The 13419-nt window shown below is 58.0% G+C and overlaps 1 protein-coding gene across 1 annotated transcript; it reads right to left on the bottom strand.

Moving 5' to 3' along the window:
• Nucleotides 1-4509: 4509 nt before the first annotated feature.
• Nucleotides 4510-13168, bottom strand: SMCR8 (SMCR8-C9orf72 complex subunit). The gene is made up of 2 exons (XM_080826521.1): nt 10347-13168; nt 4510-4998 (listed from the first exon to the last, which is right to left on the bottom strand). Exons 1-2 carry the CDS (start codon nt 12704-12706, stop codon nt 4545-4547), a joined length of 2814 nt encoding a protein of 937 aa, XP_080682647.1. The 5' UTR covers nt 12707-13168; the 3' UTR covers nt 4510-4544.
• Between the last annotated feature and the right edge of the window lie 251 nt (nt 13169-13419).

The raw sequence follows: 13419 nt of genomic DNA, 5'->3' as shown, positions 1-13419 counted from the left end.
CACGTCTCAGACTATTTGTTTGGCATTGACTCTGGTTAAACTCCGGTGCAGCCCCACCCAGGAGCTGTGGTCACGCGGGTGTCCGAGGGGCGCGTGCTGGGACGAGCGCAGCTCACGCGGTGGTGGGACTCAGCGTTCACACGCGTGGACAGAGGAACATGCAGTAATAAAATAGCTCTCCAAAAATAACAGATACGAATTCATCACAGACTACGCTTTTCACTGCGGCCTTTTTAAAAGGTGGCATTTTTTTTCAGCCCAAGCTGTACAGCCAGCCACCGTTGGGCAGTCGGTGAGCGAGGCACCCCGTGGTCCTGCCTGGAGGGTGCCCCTGGGGCCTGGGGTCCAGCACGTTCTTGGCGTTCACTCCAGCACGAGTGGGGATGGGCTGCTTGCAGACTCCATGGCGGGTAGGTGACACACCCGTCCCCATCCGCCTTAACTTCGGGAGGCATGATGCTGCCAAGCCAGTCTTGGCTCCCCCTTCACGGAACTGAAGACAAAACACCACCTCCAAGACCCCCCCCCCTCAATGTGGCTTCCATTTTGGAGCTGAACAATTATTCCCAGGAAGCTGGGGCTCCCTAGCAGCAGCTTAATTCACTGCAAAGTGCTTGCGCAGGGTTTCCCTCCGTCCCGGCCCCCACTTCCTCCTCCCCACGGCCATAACCAAACCTTGACAGGTACGACCAGATTAGGTGAGGGCTCACAGCTTTCTCTGAGGGCTCAGGAACACTTGGTGTGCTCAGACTTTTGCAGCTGAGACCGGTGGTCTTTCCAGCCAGAGGCAAAAATTTGATGCTTTTTCTGTTTCGCGGTCTGTTAATACCATATCTCCTTGGAAGATTCCAGTTCCGTCACTTTCTATCACAGTACTGGGGAAGAGCCAGAGAGCTGGCTGGTGGGCTTCAGAGCACAAACCAAGGCACTTTCTTCTGAGCTTTCTAGGGAGATGGGAAATAAAACCGGATTGCTGGCTTGGGAGATGGGTTCCTTGGAAAGTGATCGGTACTTGTGGATGGGATCCCCACCAGCTGAGTGTTACCAGCTGGGCAGCAGCAGGAGAAGCTGCCCTGCCTTGCAACACCCCCGGGGAGGTGGGGGCGTGCATCCAGCACTGGCGGAAGTGGGTGGTCGGTGTGTAGGCGAGCTCTTTGCTGCTCTCAGCCTCCGAAACACATCATGGAACTGTAGCAACCCTGGCACTTGGGGTACAATCTGTTGACCTTCCTGGGATTTGAACTGGGCTGTGTTCTTTGTCTGAGGTGGAAACCTACTGTACCTTGAATATAGCAACAAAGAAGTTAAAAGCTGGATGGGAAATGACAGGGGGGCTACCATGGTCCATTTCCAAATTCTGGTGCAAGTCACGTAACTTCAGCCACTGCGGTAAATCATGGATAAGTCACGATTTCTAAAATCTGAAGATTCCACCAAAGGAGCAAGATCCCTAAGGAAACAGGTGTGAGGCAGCGGCTCAGGTCGGAGCATCCCAAGGGCCTCGGTGCTACAAAGGCTCTGACTCCTCTGTCACGTGGAGTTTCTAGAAATCACTACTGCAGGACCGCTAGCTCGTCAGCCTGCTCTCGGCCTGGACCTGCTTGATAAAGGGTTGGGGGTGGGGCAGGAAGTGCGACTAGATCGGTAATAAAGGCAAAATAAACCCCAGACACACTTCTGGTGCCTGGGACTTCAAAGGGAGTCAGGACTGACAAAGTAGTAAGAGGCACAGATGTCCTCTATTTTCTGCGAAGTGTTTTTAACACGTTTTATTTGAGACAAACCTCAAAGGAAAATTCTTAAAAAGAGAGGAGTCCCACAGCATAGGGCTCCCCCCACCTTCAGATTTAGATGCAGGACTTCTAGTGGGTTCTCCAAAGTGGAGGGGGTCTGGGAAGGGCAGGTCCACGGTCTCCAGCACCTCCCAAACTGGCTCTGTCCCAGCACCACCTTGAAATCCCTCTGGAAAGAAACACCCCTGGCATCCAGCCATCCTTTGAAACAGCCACAATGGAAAGTTAGACTTTAACCAAAATTTAAAACCTGGAATCTACCTACTGGTCCGTGAAGCCATGCAGAAAGGGCTCAAGGGAGACACTCCTTCCTTAGTTACTCCTGAGGCCAGCCCCAGGACGGGACACGCCTGTTCTATTCACCCCCGCCTGATCCCTCGCCTCAGCATCCTGGGGCCTTTGTAACCATCCCTGAGACAGCTCCCATGCAACCCCCCTCCAAAGTGACCTCTACTTCAGAGCACGGTAGCGATGGCTTTTGCTGCTGGAATGCCACGGAGGACCGACCTTCTGCCTTGATCAGTTTCCCAAGTGACAGCACGGTGACACCACTGTGCAGTCCACGATGGTGTGAAACAGAAAAGAAAAGTAACGATGGTACCAACAATTGCTTTCAGTCTCGTTAGTGGACCCCAGAGACCTTTCCGTGCCATGGAGATAAAGTGTCGTAAGCTCATGTCCCTGGAGGCGTAAGGAGACAGCAGCAAGCCACCCAGTTAGAGAACAAAACAGCATCTTGAACACGAGGGACACTGGAGGCAGCGACGAAGCGGGGAGCCCACGGAGAGAAACGGGCTTCCTACACAGCCTTCCCCACGTGCAAACACACGCTTCGCCTTTCGAAGCTGCCAAGTCGTTCCTGGCGACTCTTCTGCGTGGGAACATATGCAACGGGCACAGGTACAAAGAAAACCCATGGGATGTAGACAGACCGTCTGCCACGGAAGGTTCTTTCTCAGTCCCAGGCTCAGAAGCAAAATCACACACCCTCTGCCAGGACTAGGGGCCCTGACAGAAGCCGACGGCTGGGAGCCAACGGAGGAGCCAGGCAAGGAAGGGGCCATGGGAGTGACATGACACGAACACTCGTCTCGGGTCCCTGCCTGCCCTACACAGCCTCCGTGGTGCACCACGGGCTGCCCGGGAGGCCTATCTCGACAGCAAGACCCCAATGACACAGTACACAGCGCCCGGAGACGTGCACACCCAGGAGCGACTGTCTTCTGGCAGGTCCGGGTCTGCTGCACAATTCTCTTGGACCATGTTAAAAAGCAGTCATACTAAGGGTTCTCCCTACTTGGAGGAAAAAAGCAGCCATTAAAAAAAAGGGCGGGGGGAGTATAAAAATTGCAAGGTTGCAAGAAATCCTCCATCTACAAACCAACAGCATCTGTGTCAGGGGCGTCAGGGAGGTTGCAGCGAGTGAAGCGGGGACTGTCTCCTTCCCTGGGGGGAGGGCTCACGTGGGGCTGGGAGTGAGCTGCTGCGAGGTGAGTGGCCGTGGTGAGGTAACCGTATCTGGGGGGCCCGCGTGCAGTGGGAGTGAACAGGGGTGAGGTGCGTGTATTTGTGGGGGCGGCACGGGGGCAGGAGAGAGCAGTGGTGAGGCTCCCGTGGGCCAGGTCCACGAAGACAGCCACGCAAGGAGGCTTTCCTCCTTCCTGGAGGAGACCCCGGCCCTGGGTTCTCGCCAGCTGGGCTGCCTCCCCAGACCAACCAGCTGGGCAGAACCCCGCTGTCACCGTGCCCGGGAGACCCTGCAAGAGGTAGTGAAGTGGTTGCAAAGGTTTGCTGCAGGTAGAGGACTGGGGGAGGGAGGGGGACCTCGGCCGAGTCCCAGCACATCTGCCGACCGTCCCCAAGAGCACAGTGTGGCCTCATGGCCTCCAGCCTTCCAGAAGCCTGCTGGCTCCCCAACACTTGCACAGTGCTGCCGGCCTCGAGGCCCCGCGGCCCTGCCCGTCTCCTGGGCTCTCTAGCTGCGAGCATGGTTCTCACTCACAAGCAGGGACGAACGCCTAACTCTAGCCACTCCTGCTGCCCTGGGAGAGCAGCCGCGAAGACCACCCATGGGCACTTCTGTGCCTAGTGGGGAAGCCAGGACCAGACACGGTGCTGCTCGCTCTCCCTACAGCCTCAGGACCCAGAAGGTTCCGTGTCTGCCAGTGCCCAGCTGAGGCAGAGCAGCCTCCCTCCACCTCACTCATCCAGGGGCCTCCTCCGGGATGGTGGGCTCTAGGGGGCCGGAGGGAAGGACCCCAGGTGGGATCTGGATGAGGCAACGGATGGTCTGTCGTCCTGTCTCCCACTAAACCGTTCCAGGGAACGGGTGCTTCCCCTGATCTGGCTGCCCAGTGTTTGGGAGCTGACCCTGCCAGCACGCCCCTCCTGTCTGGGCTTCACCTTTGCGCCCCTCATCCCGCCCCATCGAGAGAGTGCTGGCTCCCTCCCGGCCCGCTGCCCAGTCCTCAGGAAGCCAAGCAGCCCCCTCCTGACCCCAGGGGCCACTCCTTGCTAGGCGGAGCAGGGTCTGTCGCTGTCCTCACTGACGCCGAGAACCAGGCGCCCACCTCTGCCCGAGTCCACCTCCCAGCCCGCTCGACGCCACCGGGGACCAGGGCTGCCACCTTTCGTTCCCTCCCCCAATGACACCAGAAGTCTCAAAAGTTCAGAGGCCCGCTCGCTCACGCCCACCCCTCCCTTCCCTGTACCCTGAATCACAGGTCTCGGTCACAGTGGCTGGGGCGGACATCAGATCTTGTACAAAAAGCTGGGCACGTAGTCGAACCTGAGCGTGGGGCGGCCGGTCCCGGGAGCCTCCTGCGTGTAGCGCAGCTTCAGCAGCTCGGCCAGATGCTGGACCACCTTCACGTCCTCATTCACCAGGCCCAGGGTCAGCTTCAGGAAGCTCGCCTGGCGGCTGGCAACCACGTCCGGGGTCTCCTGGTCGTGCGCGGGCAGGTGCAGGTGGTGGCAGAAGGTGTAGAGGAAGGCTTTGGAGCAGAGCTCGGTCAGCACGGTCTGGACGTGCAGGTAGTAGGTGCTGCCCCGCTTGATCTGTGTGCGGTGGTCGGCCAGCCGGGGCACCAGGGCGCCCCGGTACAGGGGGCAGCGGAGGGCCTTGTTGTCCAGGTCCAGGACGCTGGTGTAGCGGCTGTAGCGACTCAGGGCGTGGAGGCTGCCGGCGCCGGCGGGGGACGCCACCCTGAAACACACAGGCCAACGTCAGGAGGAAAGGTTTGGGCCCAGCCGGCTCCCGCCAGCCAACACTCCCTCGCTCTTTCTGGAAGGCAAATCTGACCCTGATGCCCTTCAAAGGGCTCCTCACCACCCTCGAGACCAAGTCCAAGTGCCTGGGAGTGGCCCGCAGGCCTCTCAAGCCCCATCTGTGACTTCCACGATGACTTCCTGGCAGCCCTGCCTCACTCTTGGTAGGGCCTCAAAACCCCGGGCCTGTAGGCTCTGCCCGGAGGACCCTTCCCTCCCATTTGTGCTTGCCTCTACGCCAACTTAAACTTTACCCAGCCACCCCTGATCCCCTCCCTCAGCTTCTCTACTTTTTTGCTTTGTGACCTTGGCCAAGTTCCCTACCCCTTCGGAGCCCCCTCTGTAACACAGAAATAACCAGTCCTGCCTCACGCGGTCACTGCACAGACAAAATTGGTCGTGTTTAAGACAGTGCCTGGCCCTCAGTCTCGTCAGTCTGGCACCAAACAGTATGGGGACGGCCATTTATCTCCTGTCTCTCCCACCGCATGGCGCTTCTGCGGGCCGGGACTGGCTGAACTCGCCTCAGGCCCAGTGCCACTACTGAGGGCACAGAGCACAGGCAGGCAAGGCTAGCCCAGTGAGGGAAGGGGTCAGGGTGACCCGCCCTAGTAAGCAGCTCTTTAAAACCCTCTAGATCAGTCTTTCCAGAGAAGCCAGAGTCGGCCAGCCTTGCAGTCTGGCAAAGGTCTGGCTGACCAGAGATTTCACAGACCGACACATGTCTGGAATTCAGAGCTTGTGTTAGGTCTCAGGTACTGGGTACAGAGAACTGACAGGCACTCGGGGGACCAAGGCAATCTCATTATATTTTTTCCTTCCTGGGTGTTGTCATGTCCTTGTACCATTAGCAGCATCTGCTGTATGCCAGGCAGCAGAGGAGGGGGTGAGGTATGAGCCTGGTCGGCCGGGAAGATAAGACATGCACACGGGACCCCGAGTGAAAGAGGGAGGCCCAGGCCAGGAAGGTTCTGGAGGAACGGCCTCAGAGCTGGGCCTTACAACAAAGGAGGGCTCCGAGAACCTGGGACGGCATCCGGACCACACAAGAGCAGGGTTACAGACGAGAAGACAGAGAGCCACACAGGCCATGCGTCCTGGAAACCATGAGGCGAGCAGTGGGCTGTGGCCCCCGTCACGTGGGTGATGAGGCCAGGCGGCTCCCTGGCTTCTCGGGGACCCAGGCCTCCTCAGCCACGCTACCAACATGCTCAGGCAACCCCCACCCCAGGAGGGGCCCCATCCATAAGCACACCCGGCCCCTCCGAGGTTCTGCCACAGTGGCAAAGCCAGGCCTCCCCGCCCCATGCTCCTGCCCCTCCACTCCAGCCCCCGTCGTAATGAGCACCCGGCCTCAGGCCCAGCCGTCCACGGGGAGCTCTGGCACCCCACATCTCCCCGCACTGACAGAGCACTGCTTCCTTAGAAGCTGCTGCTCCGTCTAACTCTTCCTCCATGTGTCTTCCCACAACGCTCCGCAGCAGGGGGCAAGGCAGCATGGAAAGCGGCAAGCCCACACCTCTGGTCCCAGCGACCCTGCAAGGTGACTGAGAGCCTCGGGCTTCACCTCCCACACCTGTCTTAGATTCCTTACCGTCTGTCCCGATGCCGGGGGTAGGTTCTGGGTGGATGCGAACACCGAGGCCCAGAGTGGGGCCATGGCTCATGCAAGGTCCCCCAGCTACAAAGTGGCTGAGGCGGGGCTCAACCAGGGCCTCTGACCCCCCTCCTAGCACCTCCTCCCATCCATACTGAGCTGTCTGGGGCTTATTCCTGCGACTTGGCAGGCAATACAATTCTCCTTCATTCTGATTTAAAATAATGGGAAACCAACATGATTATCTGCCCATCTTGTACCCACAAGCGATGAATCCAATGAATGAGCATCTCCAGGCAGAAGGCCTCCTTTAGGGGGAAAAAAAAGTCAAGCGCTAATGCAGCTGGCAGCTGTGGAGGGGGGACGTCTTTAAAAGCGGTTCATCATTGGAGCTGGTTTTCGATGCAGTCAGAGCACCTGAGTGGGGAGAGATTCTCCTGGGTCGCAGTTCTCAGATTCCAGGTTAACCCAGCTCCCCCAGAGCAGAGCTCCTCCCATTCCCGTTCCCACCCCGGGCAAGGAAGTTCACGGCCACACAAAGGCCCCTCTTCTACTAGTACTCTTTAATGCCCATCCTCAGATGGGCGTCCTCCTGCCTCCCAGTTTCAACACTGGTTCTGCCGGCTGGGGTGACTCACCACTGATACCCACAGCTCTGAGCACTTCAAAGGGCGAGCACAGCAAAGGGTGTTACGTTCTTTCCAGATGTGACCCTTTCCTGCAGCTCCACACACACTTCCCCAGAAGCCCAGCTCGCAGGGGTGTTCAACAAGCTTTGCTGGATGAATGAGAGACAGGAGAGGCCTGGTCCAAATCCACAGGGCCCATCGTGGAAGCATCAGGACCCACAGCGCCCCTTCCTACCCGCCCCGGGCCACGACTCCACAACTTTTGTCTCCGGATACATTCAGATGGTGTCTGCGGCTCACCTCCCAGGATTTCCTCGGGAGAGCTGTGGCAAATCCAGTCCCCACTCCAGTGACATGCCCCCTAGGGAACAAGGCCTCGAGCCCCGGCCCACTGTATCGCACATCAGAGCAGGACCCTCTGGAGGCAGCCCTTGCCAATCCCCAACATTTGTGCACATCTAGAAAGTCTGAGAAGGTGAGCACTGGGAGACGCTCCCCCTCTCGGGGCTGTTTGCAATGCTCTCGCCTGTCACTTCTGAAGGGCCTCTCTCCTTCTCAGTGGGATAGTTAAAGGCTCTGAAGGCGGGCTGGTGAGGGCCCCACTCAGCGTCAGCGGCCCTGGCTGGCCTCCCTTCAGCCTGTGTGCATCCCCGACAGGTTATCAGAGACGCACTCACACTGATCAGACACGGACCAGATGCAATGGGCCTTTCCACACCCGCTCTCACGAGACAGGTCTTGGCAACTCCGTCTATAGATGCAAAGAGCCTCAGAGGTCAAGCTGACAGTGTGGTGACAGAGCAGGGACTGGCGTGAGGGACCCCCCCCGCCCCCGAAGACGGTGCTCGGCCTGTCACGGGGACGCACCACGGCTGACTCACCGTATGATTCTGACTGTGGGCCGAGGGGCTAGCGTTTCACAGTCCTCTATAAATATTTGGCTAATGATCATTCAGTGATCCGACCCTCTCCTAGTGGAGGAGGGACATGTTCAGGTTCCCACAGTGGGTGACTACTGGTAGGGCTGGTCCAGGACTCAGACCACCTCCTGCCTTCTCCTCCACCTCAGGGAGCCCGCCCACCAGCTACCCTCTCTTCCAGCCACAGAATTCATGAACTGACCACAGCAGGCTTCCCAAGGCAGCCCCGCCCAGGCTTCAGAACCCTCAATGCCCCACTCCAGCCGGGTAGCCGATGGAAGTTCACGGCCACACAAGAGAAACTTCTCTTGCCATCCCAGCCCATTCTAAGGAGGGAATTTCAGGGAAAGCCTCTGGGAATGGCAAGACTGTCCTGAGCCTGGTCCTGGATAAGCCAGCTGACAACAGACTGAAGTGCATTTTACATTCTCCATCTTTTGGGAGAGAAAAAGGGAAAGGGGTCAGGGCTGGGGCGAGGGGAGAGACTCGGAGAAGTGGTATGTGTCTGCAAGGGACACGAACCCATTCTTCCACCAAGATCAGGGGCAAATGTGATCCCTGAAAAGCCCTTGCCTTGCTGGGACGGACAGGCTACACCCGAGCACACAGCTGGCATCAGCAGAGGGACCGGATCCTGGGAGGAAGGACATAGTCTGCAAGGGCGCCCAGGGCAGCCTCTCACACCCTAGCCTGTGTCTGCGCCCATAAGCAAGGGCCCCGCTCGGTGGTCTCCTGGGCAGCCCGAAGAAGGGGCCAGTCCAGGGGTCTGGGCCATGTCACACCAAGTCCCCATGTCATCACTCTTTTCCCACACTGGCAAGCTCGTCCTCCTGGTGCCTCAGCCGAAGACCCCCCAGCCTTCTCCAGGCACCCCCTCCCTCACTTCCCACACATCACTCAGTCACCCCCTCTGTTTCCTTAGAACACACGATGCACCTGCTGTTGGCACTCCCCTCCCTGTCACCCGTCTCCCCCGGAGAACTATGAATTCCTCCAGGCCAGCGCCCTTGCTCAGGCACCTCCAGATGACCCCCCAGCACCGGCCAGCACGGCCAGTGACCCAAGGCAGGCCGCGGAGGCGCCACCTGCTTAAACGCCACTGCCACGACCCCACGGAAAGCCTAACACAGCAAGGGTTAGAGCGAGGGCGGGGAGACTCCTGCAAGAGGAGCAAACACAAGGCCACTCGAGTGACGGGGACCTCGCTGATACCAGGGACCAATGCAAAAGGAGAGTCGGAAAATTGGAACGAACGATTGCTGATTGCAGGGTGGCAGAAATCCCTTCTCTCTTCCCATGTGGCGCGGGAAGCACAGGCTGGCTGTGTCAGCACCGCTGTCTTACAGATGTGCCAAGTGGGTGCAGAGAAGGGAACGAGGAAACTGAACACCGTGCCTACTCTGAGGGAAAGAGACCCTTGGGCCAGACAACTTGTCAAGCGGTATTTGGAGAAAAGATCACGAGTCTAACTGCAACACAAGCATTGTGGGAAAATGAAATAGAAAGCATTCAAGCAGAGGAGAAACTGGCTCTTGCATTTCTGGAGTTGGGGGAGAGACAGCCTTCTAAGGACAGTGGAATGAAAGCCACGGGAGTCCCCAGATGTCCCTGTCACAGTGATGGCTGCCACCTTCTAGGACTACCACAGCTCCTTCTCAGAAGCCGATCTCTCCTCGGTCATTTACACCAGAGTGTGAATTTGAGAATCAGAGAGAATCTGAGATCTAGAAGTCTGGTTGTTCCCCAAACCTTGCCGTATACCAGAGAAATACCAGGCTTACCCCAGACCAACTGAACCAGAACCTCTGTGGGGGGCGGGGGGACGACCCAGAACTCCATGATCTAGAAAACTCTCCTAAATAATTCTGACACAGCAGGTCGCAGGCCAGGGCTGGCAACCAGCACCGAACGGCAATCCCCCCTGCAAGGGATGATGAAACAGAAGACCAGAGAAGGGGAATGATTCTGCCGAAAGCTACGGAAGGAGCTGGTGTCGAGGGCCCAGTCTAAAAGCCAGGTCCCCCAATTCTGGGCCCACCACGCGAACCTGTGCACCTCCCCCAAGAGGGCTGTACGTCCGAAGCCTCTTCTCTAACAGGACGGGGCCCCTCCCCACCCGCCTCTATGGGCAACCAGTTACCTCTGCAGGCCGATAAGCTTCCACTTCTGAAAATCCGTGATATGCAAAGGAGAGGAGACCCAGTGCTTCACCGGTTTGGCGTAACGGCTGTGGTTGGGGACAAAGATGGACAGCGCCGACACCAGCTTCCTCACTATGGCCTCGTCCTCCCCCAGGACCACAAGTGTCCTCCCACTGAGCAGGGAGTAGATGGCCGGGTGGGCAAAGGGGTACTGACGGATGAATTTTAAGGCATTCTGGCCGGCCCTCTTTTTATGCCTCTCGGAAGAAGAGCCGCTGGAATGAGCAGAGGCGGGAGTCCGGTCTGAGCTGGTAGAGGTTACACTGCTCATGTTGCTGGCAGTGTCCGAGCAGGTGTCCAAGCTGGTCTTACTGACGTCCCGGCTCGCCAGCAGGCGGTCTGGGTCCAGCTCATCCGCAGGGAAGCCTTCAGAACTGTTGTCTCGGGAAGGGTTGGCATTTTCCACTGCAAAGTCCACATGGAACCCCTGGTCCTTCTGCCTATAGCGCTGCGGGGGGATGCTCACGACTCCGTCCTGGTCCAAGGGCGTGTGGGCTGGAGGGGAGAGGGGTACCCGCAGACTGTCGCTCTCCTTCCCAATGCAGCAGGACGTGTCTATTTGTGACGGGGGGGTTTCTAAGCTGCCCTCCTCTGCCTCACCCAGCTCCGGCGGGCTGACGCTGGCCCGGAAGTGGATGGCTCCGTCACTGTCATCTGCATAGGATTCTTCTTCGTTAATGGCACTTGGGTAGCTGGCCTTAAAATCGTCAGGGATGAGGGCCTCCGAGGGGCAGGTGCTGAGGACTTCAATACTGTCCTCGCTGATGGTCCTGTGGCTGACCGCTTTGCTCCGGACCACCTGGGGGCTCAGTGGCACCGTGAGGCTGGCCTGGCTGTCGGACTTAGGCAGCACAGCGGTGGACTTCTCTGTGCCCAGAACCTCGATGCTTTCGCCACTGCTGATGCTCCCTTTCATATCCATATCCAGGTAGTCCAAGTTTTCCTGGGGGTCAAGACTGCTCATTTCTGTCACCTCCACTTCCTTGTACTCCTCATCTCCAAGTTCCTGCTCCATCTTGATGGGCACAGACTCCACACTGGACTTGTAAGAACCAACGCTAATTAACACTTGAGGAATCGGACATTCTTCCAAAGATCTGGAAGGCGGCCTGCCTGGACCGGGCCTAGGGGGTGCACTCTCTTGTTTCTCTGCCACCCTGTCGTCAACCTCCACAAAATCTTCAAAGAGGAAGTTTGTTATATGCTGTTGTTTTAGAAGTGCTCTGTCAATCTGGCTGGTCAGGAGGTAGCACAGGTCTCCCCTGAACATGTGCTCTATGTGGCTGAGCTGAGCCAGGGTCTGGGTGAAATATTCAGTGTCACAGAGCTCTTCCAAGGTCTTCAGCTTCTTGTCAAAACACTTGGTGGACTTTGCTTTGATGAGTTTCGGGGTATAAGCAGGTCTGCACGTGTAAAGGTCTGTGTCAGCAGACTCATCGAGGTTAGAGGTAGCGGCTGCCTGGCTGGCCTGATCCTGGGTGTGTCCCGTCTCCCCAGGACACGGAGCAGACCCCTTCAACTTTCGATGCGGGTACGAGCGGATCTGTTTCAGCAGGTCTTGATGTTCAATGATGGATTTCTCTACACTGGCCAGTTCATTGGCTTTCTCGATTGCCTGAGATGAGTAAAAGCCTTTGTCATTGGCTTTCTTCTGGATCTCCGTTTCCGTGTGCAGCACTGTCCTGGTGTAATCCAAGTCTTTCAGTTTTTTTTCAAGTTCACCCGCAAATGCCTTCCTGTTGCCTGTCTTCAAGCACTCAGAAGCTTTGGAAAATTCAGCCGAGAGCTCCTGAAACTGCTGCATGATTTTGTGCTGGTCCGCTGAGATATAAGCCATGCAAAAGGGCCTCACAAAGCCCCGGGCCTCTAGGTCATACAGGGTAAGGTGGTGCACGTAGGCAAAGGCTCCCTCCTTGGAGTCTCCCAGCACCACCTTGGAGTCCTCCACAAAGTTCAGCTTGGGGTAGGCAGAACCAGGGGGATGGCCCACAAAGGAAGCCTGGTAATCCACAGACATGATCCGCAAGGAGAAATAATTGAGATCGAAAGTACCAAAAACTTTGGTGTCATTGGGGATGGTCAGCAAGGGCTGGGGTCCCACCTGCTCCGAGAACTCGGAAATAAGGATGAAGTCCCGAGAGAACTTGGCCCCGGACAGTCTGGACCATGGGTTGGCTCCCTGGCTGGCGAAGGGGAAGAGTGGCACCGAGTACTCTTCGGGCAAGGGGGGCTCATTGTAAGGCTCCTCCTCGTACTCCTCCTCTTTGGTGAAGGCCACCACGTCAGGGGCGCTGATCATATTTCCAGGTATACGGAGAGAACATTGAGAGGAAGTGAGAAAGAATGAGGGGGTAATCAACGCAGGGAAGCCAGGCCTCTGGAAGAGGAAGCAAAGTCCCTGCGGTCTTCTTTGCGCCCTCAGGGATACCAAGCTGCCCCTCAGAAACTCGAAGACTCGAACTCCCACAGTCCCCTGAGAGGTATAGCTCCTCTACAGCCCTCAGAGGCCCATGGACTCCGCAGGTCCAGAAGACCGGGTAGGCCGGTTGTCCTGCTCTTCCTCCTCCTCCTCCTCCGGCGAGAGCGTCCGGCGCAGGACACCTGCAGCGAGGTCACCGGCACTCCCCCGACCCCACCGCGACAGCGACAGCGACAGCCCAGCCCTGAACCGGTGCCTAACGCGGGGCTACGAGCCGCCACAAGGACCAGTCAAGCGTTGCCGCCCCCAAGGCCCGAGGGCAGAAACCGTCGCGGCTCCTCGGACGCCACAACCCGGAGCCAGCTACCGCGGCGCCGCCATCTTGGTGTCACATGACTCGCGGTGTCTGCGCCGCGTGACCCGGAAGCGTCCGCGTAGGCTTCCGAGCGGGACAGAAAAAGATTGTGAGCGCGCGACAGGTCTGGGCAGAACCGTCCAGCGGCCTCTCCCAAGGACGAGTCGACTCACCAACCGCTGTCGGGAAGCGAAGGAAGTGGGGCGGAAGAGCGGAAACTTGCGAGGGGCCCGGGAGC

Source organism: Martes martes, assembly GCF_963455335.1.
Source record: "Martes martes genome assembly, chromosome: 16".
NCBI classification, from domain to species: Eukaryota; Metazoa; Chordata; class Mammalia; order Carnivora; family Mustelidae; genus Martes; species Martes martes.
Note: the sequence above shows the minus strand (reverse complement) of the source record. Positions and strands in the feature narration are given on the sequence as shown.